General features: G+C 43.6%; 1 protein-coding gene across 1 annotated transcript in view; it reads right to left on the bottom strand.

Annotated features, from left to right (window-relative positions):
- The window catches only part of LOC138973432 (uncharacterized), a 42,738-nt gene that overhangs the window by 928 nt on the left and 18,368 nt on the right, over positions 1–23,442 (bottom strand). The window contains exons 4-5 of the mRNA XM_070346148.1: positions 2,223–2,612; positions 1–362 (exon numbers count right to left, since the gene is read on the bottom strand). The exon at positions 1–362 is cut by the window's left edge and continues 928 nt beyond it. Of these exons, the coding sequence (XP_070202249.1) occupies positions 1–362; positions 2,223–2,612 (752 nt within the window). The remainder of the gene's footprint in view (positions 363–2,222; positions 2,613–23,442) is intronic.

Raw genomic sequence — 23,442 nt, 5'->3', positions numbered from 1 at the left:
GTCTAGAGGAGAGTTGAATGCAGTAGAGTTGAATGCAGGGGAGTTGAATGGAGGGCTGTTGGCTAGAGGGGCGTTGTCTGGAGCGGCGTTGTTTGGAGGGGCGTTGTCTGGAGGGGCGTTGTCTTGAGGGGCGTTGTCTTGAAGGGCGTTGTTTGGATGGGCTTTGTTTGGAGGGGCGTTGTTTGGGTGGGCATTTTTTGGAGGGGCGTTCTGGTGACTTCCTGACTTACGTTTCCCGATGGTAACTCCAGCAGAAAATGCTGCCATGACGACACATACAGCTCCTACCACACCCACACCCAGACTGATGGCCAGAGTGTTGGCTAAACTGGAGTCTGCGGGCGTCGGGCAGGGTTCAAGTGCTGCAACATAGTGCACATGTGCAAATTGACACCCCAAAATGCCACCCACAAACAAGATAAGTAAATGCTTACACGACTCGCCTTAGAACTCCCCCCCCCCCCCCACAATAGAAGACTTCCTCCCATCTTACCCAACCTGATAGAAGACTTGACCTCGCTTTTTCAGACCCTCCACCTTATTCAGACCCTCCACCTTATTGAGACCCTCCACCTTATTCAGACCCTCCACCTTATTGAGACCCTCCACCTTATTGAGACCCTCCACCTTATTGAGACCCTCCACCTTATTAAGACCCTCCACCTTATTCAGACCCTCCACCTTATTGAGACCCTCTACCTTATTGTGACCCTCCACCTTATTAAGACCCTCCACCTTATTAAGACCCTCCACCTTATTAAGACCCTCCACCTTATTGAGACCCTCCACCTTATTGAGACCCTCCACCTTATTAAGACCCTCCACCTTATTCAGACCCTCCACCTTATTAAGACTCTCCACCTTATTCAGACTCTCCACCTTATTCAGACCCTCTACCTTATTCAGACCCTCCACCTTATTGAGACCCTCCACCTTATTGAGACCCTCCACCTTATTAGGACCCTCTACCTTATTAAGACCCTCCACCGTATTGAGACCCTCCACCTTATTGAGACCCTCCACCTTATTGAGACCCTCCACCTTATTCAGACCCTCCACCTTATTCAGACCCTCCACCTTATTAAGACCCTCCACCTTATTGAGACCCTCCACCTTATTCAGACCCTCCACCTTATTAAGACCCTCCACCTTATTCAGACCCTCCACCTTATTCAGACCCTCCACCTTATTCAGACCCTCCACCTTATTGAGACCCTCCACCTTATTCAAGACCCTCCACCTTCTTAATAATAATAATAATAATAATAACAAGTCGCGTAAGGCGAAAATACAACATTTAGTCAAGTAGCTGTCGAACTCACAGAATGAAACTGAACGCAATTCCATTTTTCTGCAAGACCGTATACTCGTAGCATCGTCAGTCCACCGCTCATGGCAAAGGCAGTGAAATTGACAAGAAGAGCGGGGTAGTAGTTGCGCTAAGAAGGATAGCACGCTTTTCTGTACCTCTCTTTGTTTTAACTTTCTGAGCGTGTTTTTAATCGAAACATATCATATCTATATGTTTTTGGAATCAGGAACCGACAAGGAATAAGATGAAAGTGTTTTTAAATTGATTTCGACAATTTAATTTTGATAATAATTTTTATATATATATTTAATTTTCAGAGCTTGTTTTTAATCCAAATATAACATATTTATATGTTTTTGGAATCAGAAAATGATGGAGAATAAGATTAACGTAAATTTGGAATGTTAAAGAAATTTTAAAGAAAAAAAACCCGATAACGGCAGGAGAAATGAAAGCCATGTATGCATTTTGGGACATTTGGATGGACGATTTCGAGTTTGAATCCGTTCTTGCCCTTCTCCAACGCGTGTAACATACAATCTTGCACACGTTTGCTTTAGTTGTGGCAAAGAAGGAAAGCGTGTGACATACACTTATTATACTATTTTTTGTCTGTCAATGTTTTGAAGAGGAGGGTATCTGTTAAACCTTTTTTGAAAGCGCACTTGCAACGTCAAACACAACGAAACTATTATTATATAATTATCGTCACTTTTCTATTATCAGTTATCATGTCGAGAAAGGGTGAAAGATGTCAGGTCGAGGCACTTTCTGTTGCTCATCATGATCATTTCACAAACAACGGGGGAAAAAAATCGTCACTTCAACGTACATGTATCACTTAAACAAACAAAAAAATGAAATTTGAATGGAAGGTGAAAGGAAGAAGAGTAAAAGGTGGGCGTCTTACCAAACACTTTCCGATTGTCGCAGCCGGAATTTTGGAACGTAAGTGTAAGAGCTCCATCAAAGCAACGCACAGAACAGTCGTAGTAGCCCTCTGTGTTTGTGGCAGCGGTGAACTCATACTCAAACAAGAAGTGACTTGAGTTTCCAGGAACACAACGACAGTCGCCGGTACTGTCACAATTACCAGTAATATCCGTCAAAGTACACACTGGAGTATAAGAAACATACCTCGAGTCACTTTTTCCAAAGGTAACTTTTTTCCCGTCAAGTGTGACACATTTTGCAGGGTAGGATGACTTCTGCACAAAGCACTGAATCACAATGGTGTCTCCAGGTTTCCAAAGCTCAGGAGGACACACAATGTGGATATCCCTCTGGGTAAGCACTGATCCTGCCATAATAAATACATGTATCTAATAAAGATAATGTTACCAAAATGGTTTCTTCACACACACACACACGCACACGCATGCGCGCACACGCACGCGCGCACACATAATTATAAGCAAGCACTCACACACACACACCAACACACATCCAAGCAAGCTCTCTCTCTCTCTTACGCACACACACATTAACACACTCACATACACACAATCACACATACACACACACACACACACACACACACACACACACACCGTTTGATATTAACTATACTTAAAGGCACAGTAAGCCTCCTGTAAACCATCACAGATACTGTCAGGCTTTTACACACAGTACAAACACCCTTCTATTTGAACGCTCACCAAACGGGAACATCCTAGGTGCCCTCCGTAAAGAGCGAGCAATTTTCAAAGAATTTATTTTTGAGTGGTTTATCTTACCCCTGAGCTATCGTAAACCCGTGTGATCCAGTTTCACAATGTAGTCGTCAGTTTGTAATTTGAATCGAACTCGCTGTGAGCTTATCTGCAATAGCACGTTATTATGTAGCTCTCACTATGCACGAAACAAACGGCTGTGGTTCACAAGAACTCTAGCGATGGCATTTGACTGTTCAGAGGAACTGGCGATGCCTATAGACCGTCGTCTGCTACGAGAACCACGACCTTGCGTGATCCTGCTTCCGGGCTTTTCTTTTTTCAAACTTTCAAAACTTCGAATTGTACTGATCTTGTCTTGATGAAAAAAGAATTCCTTTATGATTTAAGAACGTTTGTGTAACAAGCTGTCAATTTATTATTTAGATTTTAAGTTAGGTCTAGCGCCAAAACGCACCACGGCCCGATTGTCTCTGAGCAATCGGCGCAAAATTAATTCTTTAAATATTGCTCGCTCTTTACGTAGGGCACCTAGGATGTTCCCGTTTGGTGAGCGTTCAAATGGAAAGGTGTTTGTACTGTGTGTAAAAGCCTGACAGTATCTGTGATGGTTTACGGGAGGCTTACTGTGCCTTTAAGTAGAGGTGTTGTCATTATCACTGTCACTCCTAGGGCTTTCAGTCATGGGAACGTCCCACTAGTCCGAGGGTTCACTAGTCCGAGGGTTCACTAGTCCGAGGGTTCACTAGTCCGAGGGTTTACTATAGACGCTTGATTTTCCAGTTCGTCCCACTAGTCCGAGGGTTCACTAGTCCGAGGGTTCACTAGTCCGAGGGTTTACTATAAACGCTTGATTTTCCAGTTATTATACCGCCCCTTAAAAGGCGGTATATATAGGTTTCACTGTGTGTGTGTGTGTGTGTGTGTGTGTGTGTGTGTGTGTGTGTGTGTGTGTGTGTGTGTGTGTCTGTCCGCAAATAGATATCCGATGTTTGAGAACCGATTTCAATGAAATTATGTGTGAGGCTGTAGTACAACCCAGGCTCGATCCTCTCCAAAATTCAGGTCGGTGGGATAAATAATTGACCCTGACGGGCAAAAGGAAACCCGAGGTGCTATGTAATATGACTAAAAACTGTAGGCAGTTCGATCACGTAATTGTCCAGTCGGGGCGGTATCCTGATAAATTTAATATCCTTTCTTCAGTCAAACTATAAATAACTAAGTTTCTTGGGGGAAATAGTCTGAGATTTCTTCAGTCAAAATATAAAACACCACATTATCTTTTTGAATGAAAACAACTCAGTGTTTTTATGAGAATATTCTTCGATTTGGTTCCCACAGCAGTGAAAAACACACGCACGCACGCACACGCACATCCACGCACACATACACACACAAAATAAAAACAAATCAAATTGAATATCCTTTGTTCAAGCGTCTATAGTGAACCCTCGGACTAGTGAACTCTCGAACTAGTGAACCCTCGGACTAGTGAACCCTCGGACTAGTGAACCCCCGGACTAGTGAACCCCTATCTTCAGTCATGCCTCAGGCATCTCTATCCATTTGCAAGGAAAGAAGTCGTACTAAAGAAGCCCGCTACTAACTACAGCCGAACCAAGCCGAACTATGTCGGTGAACGTTCGGCGAATGTTACACCGTGCCTGGTTCGGTGTACAAACTAACGGCGAAAGTTTTGGTGATACCGGTCATATGATCAAGAAATATCACGAGAGAAGACTCGTAATCTGTTGACAGCGTTGTAGCTGTCAGCATTGTCACTCTTCAAGGATAAAGATACACAAATATTCATCTAATGAAAAGCGCCAAAGGTTTGCAGGATTGTATCGGCGAACCGCGAGCGTTAAGCCCGCTACTTGTACTAACTACAGCCGAACCAAGCCGAACTAGGTCGGCGAACGTTCGGCAAATGTTACATCGTGCCTGGTTCGGTGTACTAACTAGCGGCGAAATGTACCGATGACACCGGTCACATGATCAAGAAATATCACGTGACTGAGAAGACTCGTAATCTATTGACAGCGTTATAGCCGACATCATTGTCACTCTTCAAGGGTGAAGATACACAAATATTCAACCAATGAAAAGTCAGTTCGCCGATGACACGCCTAACTTGATCACGGTAAAATAAATGTTGTTTGCATTTTGGCGGGAGATGCGAACAGGTTCAATGTCAAAGAACAAAAAAGTTTTGTATACTCACAAGTCTGACCACAGACCATTTGCATTCAAGAACAACAAGTCGCGTAAGGCGAAATTACTACATTTAATCAAGCTGTGGAACTCACAGAATGAAACTGAACGCACTGCATTTTTTCACAATGACCGTAGTCCGCCGCTCGTGCAAAAGCCTGTTTAGCGCGGTAGTGGTTGCGCTGTGCTGCATAGCACGCATTTCTGTACCTCCCTTCGTTTTAACTTTCTGAGCGTGTTTTTAATCCAAACATATAATATCTATATGTTTTTGGAATCAGGAACCGACAAGGAATAAGATGAAATTGTTTTTAAATCGATTTCGGAAATTGTATTTTAATCATAATTTTTATACTTTATATTTTCAGAGCTTGTTTTTAATCCGAATGTAACATATTTATATGTTTTTGGAATCAGAAAATGATGAAGAATAAGATGGACGTAACTTTGGATCATTTTATAAAAAATATTATTTTAATTACAATTTTCAGATTTTTATTTTTTATTTAAATTTTTTTTTATTTACGAGGATTTATATCGCGCACGTATCTCACCACACAAGGCGACTCAAGGCGCATGTTACCTATTAATGCCGTGTGAGATGGAATTTTTTACACAATATATCACGCATTCACATCGGCCAGTAGATCGACTACCTTTAGGCGCTGCATCCACCTTTCACGGCCTATTATTCCAGGTCACACGAGTATTTTGGTGGACATTTTTATCTACGCCTATACAATTTTGCCAGGAAAGACCCTTTTGTCAATCGTGGGATCTTTAACGTGCATACCCCAATGTAGTGCACACGAAGGGACCTCGGTTTATCGTCTCATCCGAAAGACTAGCACTTGAACCCACCACCTAGGTTAGGAAAGGGGGGAGAAATGGGCTAACGCCCTGACCCAGGGTCGAACTCGCAACCTCTCGCTTCCGAGCGCAAGTGCGTTACCACTCAGCCACCCAGACTCTAATGTTCAAAGTCATTAAATATAGGTTACACACTCCGAGTTCTGATTATCATGCAAGATATTCAGGACGAGGTGTGTAAGCTATTTATCCCATTACTCCGACGTTTTCATTAAAAACACTTACTAAAACCTGCCCGTGCCTGTTTTCAGCTTGCCAAAAGCCTCCGCAGTCGAAATTCATGTCAGTGAATTCAAGCGCAAAGCTAGTTCCCATTTGTCAGCATAATGGACGGCGTCATTCGACTTGTATGTGGACATTCAGTCATTCATATTGCTTATAAAAAGGTCTGCTATCTGCTTTTACATTTTGAAAGTCATTTTAAAATATCCCTGTGTGAATTTCACATTGGCTTTCGTTATACTCAATTCGGCATACCGGGTTTATATTTTTACCAGAATTGCGCACGATAATGGCAGCGCAACAAATTCAGTTCGGGCCGTGCTGGTTTGATCGTTGACCCAAGTCAGTTCGCATGCAGTGTTACTGTTTGTCAGTCGGGGATAGAAATGTTGGCTGTCATCGCGCTGTTCTGTTTCGGTTTTCACACGTGGATCACTTACATATTCAGTCGTCGGGTTTAGGTGAGCCAAAGCTTCAATACTTCGCCTGTTGTAGACGTTAAGCAATAAAGCTTGGAAGTTGTATGTCGGCACTGAGAGTCGGTCGCGGTACATCGCTTTCTACTTTGTCCCGGTCTTGAGTTTGAACACCTAAGGTTGGCTACATCTAGCACCGCACATCCTCTTCTCTTCCCCATATATATCTTAACTGTATCTCCAACTTCTTTTCGTCTTCTTCTTTTCATTTTGATGCCACTCCCTCATTTGTCGCTGAACCCCGCAGTTTCCTCGACTCGGATTCACACAAGCCCGTCTAGCAGACGACAGTTCGAACAGTCTAAAACAGCACGGTTGCAAGCAGATTCAGCTATCAATCAAAGCAAATAACCAAATGTGCGTATCGTATGAAGTATTCTTTATTTTCTCAATATTGACACATGTAGGCCTGTACCTATACGTGATATTGACTTTGACACCATAAAATACTTCAGTCGTATGTTAAAAAAAGTAATCCATCTGTAAACTCTGAATATGCAGATGACCTCTATAAATTATTCAATTGTACTCTGAAATCAAAGACAATGACCAATGACAGTTGAGATCGAAACTCGGTTGTGATGGGATATCCATATGGTTGTGATGGAATATTCAGAATAATCACCTCCTCAGCTAACAGAGACAAAGAGGCAGGTCATGAGATAATTAATTTGTAAGCCTCCAAGCTGAAATGCAATACCAAAGTCCGGCCTTCGTCGAAGATTGCTTGGCCAAAATTTCAATCAATTTGATTGTAAAATGAGAGTGTGACAGTGCCGCCTCAACTTTTACAAAAAGCCGGATATGACGTCATCAAAGACATATATCCAAAAAATTCAAAAAATTCTGGGGATATCATACCCAGGAACTCTCATGTCAAATTTCATAAAGATCGGTCCAGTAGTTTACTCTGAATCGCTCTATACACACACACACACACACACACACACACACACACACACACACACACACACACACACACACACGTACACACATACACCACCACCCTCGTCTCGATTCCCCTGCTATGTTAAAACATTTAGTCAGAACTTGACTAAATGTAAAAACGAATGGCGTCAAGCTGCCGTACTTTCGTCATGGCGTCTTTTTATGACAGCATTCGTGTCAAATGTTTATTCTTTTCTGCTGTCTCTCACTCTTTAGACTCTAAGACCTTGGGCCAGTATCACAGGATCACGGTGATTAGACCCACAGTCGGCTAACTGCTATGTCACCTGACTGTGCTTGTTGGCCACCGCGAAGCGCGTTTCATGAGCGAATCACAACACGGAACATGTCTGAACATACACCAAGCGCAAAACAGGTGTTCTCAGGTCAGCTTATCTAATCCGATATTGTCAGTAAATATTAAGAGCAAAGGTTGTCATTGGTTGCAAATGGAGAGTGGGGCACTGTATTGACTCGTTGTGCTGTATTGCAGGCAGAAGCCAAAGAACAAAACAACAGATTTGTGTGACATACATCCTGAAAGAGCCAGAATTAGAGACATGCAGCTACAGGTAGGACGTCAGCCGGGCGTCAGCCAAAATAAACTCCAGACTGAAGGCTTCTTCAGTCATTTCATTTGGTACAATTACCTACAGGGTTAAAAGCATGTCACCATTTCTTGCAAGTGAAGCAGGTTTGTGATGAAATTCGATAGATTTGACCGCAAAATCGATTGATTCGAAAACGCACCCAGTGGTTACATCCCTTGAATAAAAAAAGAAAGATTTTGTGTTGAAGCACATTTTTAAGTCAAAATGCTATTTTCATCACGAATTTGACTCCATGCAACTGCAAGGAATAGGGGTCAAAAAGTTAGATCAGCAGTACTTTTGTAGGGCATAGCCGCATTGTATTTCAGGAATGACAAAGATAGAAGAAATGTCCATCCTGTTTTGTTTTAAATGGCGTGTACACAACATTCTCCCATTTAACAATTACACAAACATAATTTTACAATTTTTTAAATTTTTTAAGGCAGGTCAAATGGAGACAGGGACATTACTCTTCATACACAAAGGGAAGCCACTGAGTTGTGTCGCCATTTTTTCCTGGCAGGCTGGGAATTCGAACACATCGAACAGGGAACGCAGAAGAAGAAGAACACGTCGAACATTCGAATGACGTAAATAGAACAAACGTCACATTTTTCAGGCAGCGTAAGTGAATGACGTCAGAAAATGACGACACCGCCAGAAATAAAAACAATGCGACACGCCTCCCAACCACGAGGTCAAAAACACGTGGGCATCTAATGAAATCGGTACAAAGCCGTTCTCTTTGCCAGTGACATCGTAATAATCACCAAAGCTAACATTGAAGCTCCGGTAGCAGGTAAGAGAGTGTCTCCCAACCCGTGATGCTCACAGCGTGATTGCATCAGAATACCACATGTTAAAACCGGTGTTTGAACTAGAATAACAGCCAGTAGTATTAAGAACAAGTGTCTTGTGTATGCAGCCCTCTTTCTACTGTACGCTGGCAGCAGATAATACAATAGTTGAAGTCATTCGAGGCATAAGGGGCTCATAAGGCGAAAAATTGCTTTAATTCCACCCTCAAAAAGTCCCAGCCTTCAAACCGTAACAAATAACAGTACGCACTATTAAGCAAAATTATAAACCAAGCCTTGATTATTAATTTTTATTATTACACTTGTATCAAACAAGTGACCTCCACCTTTTGATTGGCGTTTTTATTACATTTGAATCGGACTTGTGGCCTTTCAAAGTTGCGGTGACCTTTGACTTTCAACAGAGGTCATATGTAACAGTGGTTTTTAAAAACATAATTTAGTTGGCTCATATATCTGAGACAAATGATCGGACAACAGCCCTTTACATTATCGTGACACATATTTTTCTGAGGCACACTGGACAGTAATAGTGCAAAGGGTGGGGTTAATCAAGGGAGTGAACCCCCCCTAAAAACACCACCAACCTGTCGTTTTTTTGGTTTTTTTTAATGCCGTTTTGATCGCTCTTGCGTTTACAACCCATCTCATCAAATCGTAATTTATTTCCAGGCTACCAGCAATAAAATACCTCAACATGAGGAACAAATTTAAAATAAACTCTGGCAAAAGACGTGACGTCACAAAGTTTGAGTACAGTATGCGCAACATTTTCGTTTACCAGTGCACTTCGTTACCTGCCCATTGCTGCTTTGGGTGATATTTTTTAAATGACTATTCCTATGCAGATGTTTGTGTAATTGGCCGTTTTCAAAACATACCCATTTTTCGATTTTTCGGTCCAAAATTCAAAACGGGCACTGTCTTCCGAGACTCATAGCTCCGAAACGAACCCACTACCCTATATTTTTTTTATGCTGAATGCATAGCAGACAGATCGAACTTAAAAAATAACCAACTTTTGGGAGAAACCAAATTATATTTAACGGGTCCAGTGAACTACCTTAAATGAAGGTAACAGCGCTTACCGATTGCACCCAAAACACCGAAAATGTAAAGTTGTTGCACACTGTGCACATGCATGACTGGCACAAACTGAGGCCCGATCACGCACGCCAACTGCTGCAACACAGTGTGCAGATAGATCCACTTTAGCGCTTTCATGTGAAAATCAAGCTTTCAACATCTCGCAGATTGTCAGTGTTGGACTCTTGCACCAAACAAATGCAGCCGACGAAGTTACTCCTTGAAGAAACAAAACTTGAATGACGTTGTTCCCGAGTGACGTCATTTAATTTCTTGATGATGCATTCGGTGACGGTGTTCCATGCATGAAAAAGAAGGCAGATTTTTCGCGATCAAATTAATAAGAACGATTAGGGACCTGCCGAAAAAAAGACCACGAAGATGAAGATCAAAGACACTTGTATTCACTCTCCAAGGCAAGACGCTGTGGACATCATACCGTTTGTTTTTTACACTGTTTTTTTTTAATGTTACAAATACATTTACAAGGCTTTGGAATGGTGCTCGAATGACATCTGCAAGTCCCATTCAGCCATTGTCACTTGAAATCGCGTTCAAGCTGTGCAAGTGTAAGCTGATTCTGTGCTTGAAATACCCTTTTGTGAGGACTGGCATACAAACTCTGCATCTTTGTTTGCCTGTGAAAATCTCAATTCACCCCTCCCTGACTCATTTCGTTTCTCTCTCTCTCTCTCTCTCTCTCTCTCTCTCTCTCTCTCTCTCTCTCTCTCTCTCTCTCTCTCGCAAGCCCCTGGAGCAATTTTTTTATTAGTGCTTTTGTGAACAAGAAACAATTAACAAGTAGCTCTATCCCATCTCCCCCCTTTCCCCGTCGCGATATAACCTTGAACGGTTGAAAACGACGTTAAACACCAAATAAAGAAAAAGAATCTCTCTCTCCTTCAACTCAGAGCAACAGGATGGCCAGTCAACATTACCAGTGGGCACTTGGCGACGCAAACCGCCGTTACAGATACGCCGCGACCAGAAAAGGGCAGAAGACAGGCGTGCTGCAGGGCCGGACTAGGCGAAGAGGAGGGGGGGGGGGGGGGGGTTGCCAGTGGTGGCCCAGGGGGATGTGCCCCCTGGCGGCAGGGGCGGATCAGTTCATTTTATGACTGGTTTTTTTCAAAAGTATATTGTGAAGATATGGGTGTGAAGGCGCAAAGCGCCGAGCCGACGGCGCGAAGCGCCTAGCTTGCTAGGGGGGTCCGGGGGCATGCCCCCCCTGAAAATTTTGTAAAAAAAGGATGCAAAATGGTGCAATCTGGTGCATTCTGAGGATGATCATTACCAGTTTCAGGCAGCAGATTTTGTCACTGATTAATACCCCAAAAATTGAAACTCAATGTAAAATAAAGAAATGCATACCTCATTCAATATTTTTATTTTTTGGCTGGGGGGGGGGGGGGGGGGGGGGGTCCGGAAACCCTAGAACCCCCCCCCCCCCCCCCCTCGTTGTGTAGGTCATATTCTGAGATAGGAAAATGGTCGCTCCTTGCATGAAACGGCATAAAATAAGCAATAATAAAAAAAAAATTAAATAAGTAAGGTACATGTTTAGGCTAGGGGGGGTTGCGCAACCCCCATAACCCCCCCGGTAGTCCGGCCCTGTGCTGCTTCACGTACTGACGAAACAAGAACAGAAAACAATGTGACACAGTGGTCTACAGAAACAAACAAAAGACAAGAACAAGAAAATAAGGCAAGTGATAACATTGTTGCCAGGAGGCATACTTCGCCATACGATCTGTGTTCAGCCACCCCTGAGTTCACGCCTCCGTCACAACATGACGGTACACATTCCTGTGTTGACACGCCTCGCTCTGCACGTGAGACAGACACACCGCTTGCCACTGACACTATATGCGCAGTGGACAGGAACATGTAAACAATACAGACGACACCATGGGTGCGTTGCCTAGAGCTGACGCTCTGTTCGCGAAGAGAGAAACAGTTTTCATGTTGTAATGCCTGTCTTACACTGTGCGAAATATCCTTGCGAATATGAACATGTTGTATTCGGCAAAAAAAGAGACGAATGGACAACAAACAAATATTGAAAATTCGAAGCCTTACCGATCATTGCGAATGCATACATATACGAATGTCTTGCGGGTGTATTACAAACGTTGCGAGTGGCCTTGCGAGTGTTGCGAGTGCTTGCAGACATTTTACGAACAAAGCGATAATGCAATTCGCATTGTTCCTAATACTGCTCTTACACTGTGCCGAATTTCCCTTGCGAATAGAATTGGCCAATAATTCGTAATGATCGGGACATGGTCGCAAAACATTCGTAAATGTTGTTAACCATTCGCCACCATGCGTCTCTTGTTGCGAATATTAGCAACATGACTGACTGACTGACTATTAGGGCTTAGACAAACTGGTCTATATTGGGACAGGTATTGGTAATACGCTGAAGATATGGTGTGATACTTTGATTCGAACAAGCCCGCTGTGGCTGTCTTCTTCGACACACCAGCATCGTCAAAGTATCGAAATACGATCATGATAATCAGAGACGAGAGATGATGCATGCGTGTCTTCGTGTTTTTCCAAGCCCTGAGACTTTTGCTGTGAACGTGGGATATTTTTCGTGCGCATGTGTGCACACGGGGGTGTTCGGACACCGAAGAGAGTCTGCACAAAGTTGACTCCGAGAAATAAATCTCTCGCCGAACGTGGGGATCGAACCCACCCTGATAGCGACCAACTGGCTACAAAGCCAGCGCGCTACCAACTGAGCTACGTCCCCGCCCTATATTAGCAACATGCTCTTAATATTCGCAAGGAAGGCATATTCTTCAGTATTCGCAAGCCATTCGTAATCATCGTAAAGGTATTCGTAGCGCTCGCAAGGCATTCGCAATGATCGGTACACATTCGCAAGCACTCGCAACCATTCGTAAGACATTCGTAGAAATGTGTATATGAACATGTTGTATTTGGCCAAAAAAAGAGACTAATGGACAGGAACAAAGTATTGACCATTCGGAGCCTTACGAATCCTTGCGAATGTCTTACGAATGGTTGCGAGTGTTTGCGAATGTCTACTGATCATTGCGAATGCATACGAATCCATATTCGCAAGGATATTCGGCACAGTGTAAGACAGGCATAACGAATGTTTGCGAATGCGTTGCGAGCGTGACGAATACATTGCGATGATTACGAATGTTCGCAAGGGTATTCGGCACAGTGTGAGACAGGCATAACGAATGGTTGCGAATGCCTTGCGAGTGTTACGAATACATTGCGATGATTACAAATGTCCAGCGAAATCTTACAAGTACGTTGCAAAAAAAGTAAAGAAAATGAATTCTTTGCGAATATTAGGAACATGTTGCTATGTTCAAAACAAGAGACGAATGGTGGCGAATGGTTAAGAACATGTACGAATGTCTTGCGATCACGTCCCGATCATTGTGAATTATTGGAACATTCTATTCGCAAGGGCGATTCGGCACAGTGTAAGAGTAGCATAAGCAACGCTGTGTTCGCGGCGAACTATTTTCAATTCTACCCTATCTACCTACTTTCAACTAAATGGACCCGTCTCTTCGCTGACGGCCGAGTCCATGCATGCATATTGGGGGCGATCATGCGAACAGTCGCTTTGTACTTGGAAAAGCCCTCCCTACCCGCACTGACCAAAGTAGACGCGTCCAATCGCTTGCAGCTCAGTCCATGAGTAAATTTTAGGGGTGACGCTATGCATTGGCCCTCAGGATATCTGTGTGTGTGTGTGTGTGTGTGTGTGTGTGTGTGTGTGTTTGTGTTTGAGTTTCGTACCCCACGCGGAGCAGCATGGCCCTTCCTTTGTTTTGGTAGTCAGATTTGACAGTTGGATACCGCAGAAAAATACAGAATCACATGTGCCATTAGGTAGAACAAAATTCCACAGCAAGCCTTCTTTGGACGACTGTCGTTGTTTAAAAACTCGCATTCTACCTGCTGCCCTAAAGAAGCTAATCTTACGTTGTGCTGCCTTGAAAGAAATGCCAACAAAGACAAGGAAGCTGTTGCAAGGTAAGTTTACCAAACGTTCCAGACATTAGCGAATCATGATAGTGTGTAAACAGCAAACAGTACAATCAAAGAGCGGAGTCTGGAATGAAACGCGATATACAGATCTATAGGTAGATATAGCATTTTGTTTGTTTGTTTGTTTGCTTAACGCCCAGCCGACCACGAAGGGCCATATCAGGGCGGTGCTGCTTTGACATATAACGTGCGCCACACACAAGACAGAAGTCGCAGCACAGGCTTCATGTCTCACCCAGTCACATTATTCTGACACCGGACCAACCAGTCCTAGCACTAACCCCATAATGCCAGATTGCCAATTTTAAAGTCTTAGGTATGACCCGGCCGGGGTTCGAACCCACGACCTCCCGATCACGGGGCGGACGCCTTACCACTAGGCTAACCGTGCCGGTAGATATAGCATTCAAAAACTGTCTTTCAAATTTAAGGAAGTTGTTGCAAGGTACCAAATTTTACAGACAGAACCATGACAGAGCATGTTTTGAAACTGAGGCAAAATCGTAATAATTTTGACTTTGAGAACAGATTCATTCCGTTTTCTTATATCTACATGTTCAAATAAATGGTGGACATTTTTATACGGGCAGAGTAAACTTGAGACTCTACTGCAAGTCTTGCACATAAATCGAACCAAGAACAAAGACATCAAAACATTACAGGCACTTTAGATCAACTCATTTCACGCGACACAAACCAGTCACCTGCATTTACCCCCCCCCCCCTCCACCACCCGTTTTCTTTGGATACACACTTTAACTACACACACGCCGACGAAATGTTGATCATTGCTTCAATACTTTGAAGATGTTGCTTGGATAATAACCAAGTGAAATTAGTATTTCGGTGTTCAGTCAAATGTTAAAGTTTCTATCACACACATACATACATGCATACATACATACATACACACGCACAGACAAACAAAGTTTACCATCGCATAGGCTACACTTACGTGAGCCAAAAACCAGTGTAAAAAACAAACGGTATGATGTCCAGCAGCTTCTTTCCTTGGAGAGTGCAGGGCCGGACCCAGGGGGGGGTTCCAGGGGTTCCGGAACCCCACCCCTGGAAAAAGCATGTACCTTGCTTTGACTTTTACTAGTTTTAGCACCAAAACAATGCTGCTCTTAACCCTCAAAACAAGGCCCAGAATGCACCAGATTGCACAGATTTTAACCGTTTTTCAAAAATTTTCCGGGGGAGCATGCCCCCGGACCCCCCTAGTTCGCGCGTCTGCCGGCGCGCGCTTGTGGCTTCGCCACTTCGCTGATTTTCCCCCCCAAAAAAGGAGGAACCCCCCCCTTACAACTCATTTGGTCCGGCCCTGGAGTGAATACAAGTGTCTTTGATCTTCATCTTCGTCTTTTTTTTTTCGGCAGGTCCCTAATCGTTATTTTGATCGCGAGAAATCTGCCTTCGTTTCCATGCATGGAACACCGAATGCATCATCAAGAAATTAAATGACGTCACTCGGGAACAATGTCATTCAAGTTTTGTTTCTCCAAGGAGTAACGTCGTCGACTGCATTTGTTTTGTGCAAGAGTCCAACACTGACCCTGACAATCTGCGAGATGTTGAAGGCTTGATTTCCACATCGAAGCGCCAAAGTGGATCTATCTGCACACTGTGTTGCGGCAAGTGGTGTTATCGGGCCTCAGTTTGTGCCACTCATGGATGTGTACAGTGTGCAACAACTTTACATTTTGGGTGTTTTGTGTGCAATCGGTAAGCGCTTTTACCTTCATTCTTTTTTTCTTTATTTTGTTGCGAAATTATGTTTGTGTAATTGTTAAACGTGAGAATGTTGCGTACACCACGCCATTTAAAACACAACAGGATCGACATTTCTTCTATCTTTGTCATTCCTCCAATAAAACGCAGCTATGCGTAGGACATCAGCCGGCCTTGTTTATCTCACATAAACTCCGTACTGACTATCCCCCGTCCCCTCCAAAAGTACTGCTGATCTAACTTTTGGCCCCCTATTCCTCGCATGGAGTCTAATTCGTGATGAAGATGGTATTTTGACTTAAAAGTTTGCTTCAAGTTCAACGCAAAATCTTTCTTTTTTTCATTCAAGGAACCACTGGGTGCGTTTCGAATCAATCGATTTTTGTGGTCAAATCTATCGAATTTCATCACAAACCTGTTTCACTTGCAAAAAGGGGTGTTGCAGGTAGCTCTGTTTCCTCCTTGGGGATGAAGCTACCAGGGGAAGGGATTGTGTTGGAGGTGCGGGTAGAGGGGTAGCCCTCCCGGTGCTCCCCCTTGGACCTCCCTAGTCTGGGACCCTGGGTCTTCGCGAGGTGGCCATTGTGGCGTAATCCCTCCGGACTAGCATAACGTTTCCCTATCCCAAGACCGACCGTGCGTGGTCTATGACCACATCCTCTACGAGGTGACCCTATCAACTAGGCAGCGCAAGCCCCTAGGCGAAACACGGCGGATCTAGAGGAGAGAACCTCGATAAAAAATTTGAGCTGCCATGAAGACGGAGCATGTTGGCTGAGGACAGCGGGCAGACCTTCTGTGCCGACACCCATCTACAGGAGAAAACCAGGCATGCACGCATCAAACCCAACATGGCCACTTGCAAAAAATGTTGACATGCTTTTATCCCTATAAAATTTCATCTCCCACGGCATCACTGCAGAGCGCCTAGAACTGTACCCACGGAATATGCGCGATATAAGCTTCATTGATTGATTGATCCCTGTAGATAATTGTACCAAATGAAATGACTGAAGAAGCCTTCAGTCTGGAGTTTATTTTGGCTGACGCCCGGCTGACGTCTGCACCCATAGCTGCATGTCTCTAATTCTGGCTCTTTCAGGATGTATGTCACACAAATATTTGGCTTCTGCCTGCAATACAGCAGAACGAGTAAATACAGCGCCCCACCTTCCATTTGAAATCAATGACAGCCTTTGCTGTAAATATTTACTGACAATATCAGATTAGATAAGCTGACATGAGAACACCTGTTTTGCGCTTGGTGTATGTTCAGACATGTTCCGTGTTGTGATTCGCTCATGAAACGCGCTTCGCGGTGGCCAACAAGCACAGTCAGGTGACATAGCAGTTAGCTGACTGTGGGTCTGATCACCGTGATCCTGTGATACTGGCCCAGCGGCGGATTGGGGGGGGGGGGGGGGGGGGGGTCCGGGGTTCCGGACCCCGCCCCCCCCCCGGCTGTCAAAAAACCCCAACTAACTTTAAAAGAAATAATGAGTGGCTGCTGACACCAGTTGATCATGTTTAAAATCAAGGATAAGCCATAAATTGTTCATGAAATAGCTAAAACTCTTCAGCTTCTGGGGGGCAAAGCCCCCCAAACCCCCCAACCGGGCCTTGCCCATGTACCACACAAGGGGTCTGCCCCTGGACCTCAGGTTGTAACCCCCCTCCCCCCCCCCCCTCTGGCTTAACTGCTCCGCCCCTGTGGCCCAAGGTCTTAGATTCTAAATAATAACAGATAGTGAGAGACAGCAGAAAAGAATAAACATTTGACACGAATGCTGTCATAAAAAGACGCCATGACGAAAGTATGGCAGCTTGACGCCATTAGTTTTTGTTCTTGAATGCAAATGGCGCTGGTCTGTGGTCAGACTTGTCAGGGCGTGAGTACACAAAACTTCTTTGTTCTTTGACATTAAAGCTGTTCGCATCTCCCGCCAAAATGCAAACAGCATTTATTTTACCGTGATGAAGTTCGGCTACGTCATCAAATCAGGGGATTCCCCTATATTTGGGTTGCACCTGTAAAGCCCGCTACTAACTACAGCCAAACCAAATGGAACTAGCTCGGCGACGTCATCAAATCAGGGGATTCCCCTATATTTGGGTTGCACCTGTAAAGCACGCTACTAACTACAGCCACATCAAACCGAAGTAGTTCGGCGACGTCATTAAATCAGGGGATTCCCCTTTTTTTTGTGTTGCACCTGTCACGTTCCGGGTTCGCCGATACAATCCTGCAAACATTCGGCGCGTCATCGGCGAACTGACTTTTCATTGGTTGAATAATTGTGTATCTTCATCCTTGAAGAGTAACAATACTGACGGCTATAACGCTGTCAACCGATCACGAGTCTTCTCACGTGACATTTCTTGATCATGTGACCGGTGTCACCGATACATTTCGCTGACAGTTAGTAATGACAGGTACGATGTAACATTCGCCGAACGTTCGCCGACCTAGTTCGGCTTAGTTCGGCTGTAGTTAGAAGCGGGCTCAGTCAGTACGACTTCTTTCCTTGCAAATGGATAGAGATGGCTGAGGCATGACCTTGAAGTGACAGTAATAATGACAACACCTCTACTTAAGTATAGTTAGTATCAAACGGCATGTGTGTGTGTGTGTGTGTGTGTGTGTGTGTGTGTGTGTGTGTGTGTGTGTGATTGTGCATGTGTGTGTGTTAATGTGTGTGTGCGTGAGAGAGAGCTTGCTTGGATGTGTGTTGGTGTGTGTGTGTGTGCTTGCTTAGATGTGTGTGTGTGTGTGTGTGTGTGTGTGTGTGTGTGTGTGTGTGTGTGTGTGTGTGTGTGTGACGATACCAATTTGCAACATTATCTTCATCATATGTATTTGTTATGGCAGGATCGGTGCTTACCCAGTCGGATATCTACTTGGTGTGTCCTCCTGATATTTGGGAACCTGGAGACACCATTATGATGCAGTGCTTTGTGCGGAAGTTATCATACCCCGCAAAATGTGTCACAACAGATTTAAAAAAGATTATATTTCGTCAGAGTGAATCGAGAGATACGCAATATACTCCAATGTGTACTTTGACGGACATTCTTGGTAGTTGTAACAGTACCGGCGACTGTCGTTGTGGCACTGGAAACTCAAGTCACTACCTGTTTGAGTACGAGTTCACCGCCGCAACAAACAAAGAGGGATACTGGGACTGTCTGCTGCCTTGTGATGATGTAGGGTTTTATCTTTCGTTCCAAGAGTTCGACTGCGGTAATCGGAAAGTGTATGGTAAGACACCAACTTTCTATTCTTTTTCTGTTCACCTTCTATTCATTTTTTTTCTCAAGCGATATTAAAGTGAAGATAACATGATAACTGCATGAGAACATAAAATTGACAATATCTAATAATAGTTATGTTGTGTTTGACGTTGCAACTGCGCTTTAAATGCGTATGAATGGAAAATATCGACAGACAATTTAAAAATAAGTTTATGTCATATAGTTGTCTGCACAAGAAGGGGAATGGTCACTAGTTAATCATGCATGGGCTTCACATTTTATTGCCCCAGAATTGCCGAGATATTTTCCCCCGGGGACCATTTTCGGGAATTCCCGGCTCCTTTTCACTTCTAGCAATGTAAACTCTAACTTTGACGCTCAAAACGAACTAGTTTCTGTCCACAGAGTTGATCACGTACACAAATTTGATATATAAGCCCAGGGTCCTAATATATGTACTAGTTTTAATTTTCCTGTATTCAATCTTATCTTAATAACCGACAAAGATAATTCGCTCTAATTAGACCTCACGGTTAACGGAGCAGAGAAAAAATAGCTGTTTTCATAACAAAGGACTGGGTTGTTTGCCCAGTGCCCAACCCCCAACCTGGAGGACCAGTGGATTGCGCTTTGTCAGACCTCTACCCTTCGACGCGTCCAGCTTGGGTTGCCCTACCAGGAGACGGATCTTCCGCCGGCATAGCTCTATGGGTCGCTGAGGCACGCAATCCCCCCGACCACGTCAAGGTGGCATCCCATCGGGCAGCAATTACAACTGAGTGGTCCAGACGGGCAGAGAAAACCCCACCAAGCTCAATAGGAAACTTTTTCTCAGGCTATAGTTATCAGCATGAAACAAAGCTTGGTCCAGCACTTCTGGGAAAGAATAGATCGCCCACAGCGCGCAACACTTTAAGTTCTCGAAGGAGATCTTTGTAGAGGGATTATACAGCCATTCTTTCTGATCAGTGTTGCAATCGGCACTCAAAAGTATCTGATGTACCCAATAGGTATTGTCTGAGAAGAGTTCTTTCTAGATCTAATGTGTACACACACACCCCCCACCCACCACCCCCACCTACACACCATCCTCTTCTTTTCCTTCTAGTGTGCTTGCTTCTTTCAAAATAACACACGTTGGTCTGTATGTGGCAAGGACACACAGAGTATACACAGGCGTGCTTTGTTTTGCAATCTCGCTTCTATATCTATATACGCCTTGTCTGTGTCTGTCTGTCTGTCTGTCTGTCTGTCTGTGTATTCGCGATGCACGGCCAAAGTTCTCGATGTATCTGCTTCAAATTTGGTGGGCATATTCAGGTAGACCCCGGACACAATCTGGTCGATGAAAATTTTCAACACGTGCTCTCAGCGCGCAGCGCTGAACCGATTTTGGTTTTTATGGTTTTTCTGTACATCTATTCCCAGTAACTCTTCCTTATCTTCTCCAGTGTTTTGCGCGTTTATCTCCCTTCCTTCGTGTGGCGTCAATCGCGTACGGTGCGCCACTCACCCGGCGAAGCCGGCGTACGGTGCGCCACTCACCCGGCTCTACTTCTTCCCGGCGAAGCTGGGTATTCATCCAGTATTACATAATCGTATAATGTACCTAACTTCTATTTGAATTTCCCGGGCGTTTTTGGCGGCGCTCTCATTCTGAATTTCGTATTTGTTGCGTCAACAATTATTAGCTGCTGCTGTTGCTTCCAAGTTAATACTTTCGCTCTTCACAGACAATGATATGGGAATCAGATTTATATATTCTCTGACATGCACAGATTCTAAAATAGAAATATGGTTTTCTCTTTTAGTACATAGGAGTTTGAGAATTCTTCTCCAATTCATGCAGAGATACTGACTGATGAGACCTTCTGAGGTTGAAACCCTAACAACAGTCGCCAAAATAACAAAATGGACTTTTTCAGTTGCAGCACTCATTGGAATGAATGAATCGCCCCTTTTACGCGGCACGAAAGTTCTCGAAAAAGAACTTTGAAGTTGGACTCTACAGCCATTTTTTCGGACCAGCGTTGCAATCGGCTCCCAAAAGTATCCGATATACCCAATAGGTATTGTCTGCGAAGAGCTATTTCTAGATCTATTTTGTACACCTTCCCCTCCTATTCCTTTCCTTTTAATGTGTTTGCTTCTTTAAAGAAAACACGTTAGTATGTTTGTGGCAAAGACAAGAGTAAGTGGTCATGTCCCTTGCTTAAGACGTACTTTATAGAGTCAGTCTCGCTTACTACGTAATCATATCTCCTTTTTTTCAACAGTTTTCATAAAGACCTGTTTACGTTTTATTTGTTCATTCAGTTTGATTGTTATTTTGCATTTATTCGATTGTGGTCATTCCCGCTGATATTTGAAGTGAGGTTTAACAGAGAGATATATATAGAGAGAGAGGAAGAGAAAAGGGTATTACAAAAGTAAATTAAGAAATAAAATAGAAGTGAAAGGGATCATACTTTTATCTTTTGAATTTTTTTTAATGATTTAGAAAAAAATAACGTTTGGGGATAAAACTTATTTTGACGTGCTTTAGTAGCTTATGTAGATAACTCCATCAAAAAAAAGTGATTCCCATGATAACAACATAAAAAAAAACTTGACTAAATGTAAAAACAACAGCAACGAAAAGAAAGAAATAACAAACACTTAGAAAGGAAGCTCCTGCCGTATAATTAATGACAGAGGGTATAGATATAAAAAAAACAAAAGACCCACTTTGATGAGCCGTGATTATAGTCCTGGTTAGTAATCATGTATTCTGTCTTCTTTTCAGAGAATCCAAACAGATTGAAGCAAGAGCTGACGAAATCCACTGATGACCTTACTGAATGTAAAAATAGATCTAGAAAAGAAGGTAAACTTACAATGGTTAAGAACAGAAAATCTGAAAAAACCAGGGTCTTGAAAAGTTGGAGGGTCTTATCGCTGGGGGGGGGGGGGGGGGGGGGGAACTTAATAGCGAGGTAGCCTTTTATCGGGTTAGGGGAGGGGGGGGGGGGGAAGAGGGAGTTTTCTAATGGTTGGTTTGTTTGTTTGTTTGTTTGCTTAACGCCCAGTCCACCACGAAGGGCCATATCAGGGCGGTGCTGCTTTGACATTTAACGTGCGCCACACACAAGACAGAAGTCGCAGCACAGGCTTCATGTCTCACCCAGTCACATTATTCTGACACCGGACCAACCAGTCCTAGCACTAACCCCATAATGCCAGACGCCAGGCGGAGCAGCCACTAGATTACCAATTTTAAAGTCTTAGGTATGACCCGGCCGGGGTTCGAACCGACGACCTCCCCATCACTGGGCGGACGCCTTACCACTAGGCCAACCGTGCCGGTCAAAATTTTAGGATAACAGCATGAAAATGTTTGATAAGATTTTCACCACTGAAAATATCCACTGAGCTATCAAGAAAATAAGTCTTGAGGTCATCAGGCTGTGATGTCATTGTTTGATTTGGTCACAGCTTAGTGTCCGGTGATTTTAGTCTTGGCTAAGGTTTTGGTGATATGATGTCATAGTGTCTGAAAAGAGGTCGCATTATGTCATAATGTCTTGAGTACACATATTTTGTCTGGGCCAGCCCAAAATCTGTTTGGTCAAGAAAATTGGTAATTATTATGGTTCTTGTAAAATCTCTTTCTTCACAATTTGGAGGATGTTGAGCATGTCAGGCTAGAGATGTTGGTGGGAAGGGGGTCGGGGGTCGGGGGTCGGATGCAAGTTTTTAAAATGAGTAATATTCTTAGAGTTGAATAACTAAATGGATGGATAAAGGTTTGGATCAAGTTTGTGTCTATCAATCGGACATGAACGTTCTCATGAACATTGTTTTATAACGCTGGAGTAGCATATGTTTTTGGGTTTTTTAATTATTTGGGTTTTTGTTAGGGGAGGGGGGGGGGGGGCCTAAGTTCTAAGGCAAGTCGTGTAAGCATTTAGGGGAAGGGCCCCTAATATGGACCACTTTTAGTTTCATGCTGATAACTAGCTTGTTTTCTTGCGAAGAAGTTTCATTTTGTGTTTGGTAGTCCTTCTCTCTTAGGTTAACCGTTAGGCCTAATTAGAGTGAAATGGCTTTGATAGACATTCAGCAAAAATTAAATACAGAAAAAATCACAAAGGGTCCATATTAGGGGCCTGGGCGCCTAATATGGACCAGTGAAGCGGCCTTCACGAATCA

The sequence above is a fragment of the Littorina saxatilis genome, linkage group LG8 (genome assembly GCF_037325665.1).
Source record: "Littorina saxatilis isolate snail1 linkage group LG8, US_GU_Lsax_2.0, whole genome shotgun sequence".
NCBI classification, from domain to species: Eukaryota; Metazoa; Mollusca; class Gastropoda; order Littorinimorpha; family Littorinidae; genus Littorina; species Littorina saxatilis.
The sequence above is the reverse complement of the archived record's forward strand: the minus strand, read 5'-3'. Positions and strand labels throughout refer to the sequence as shown.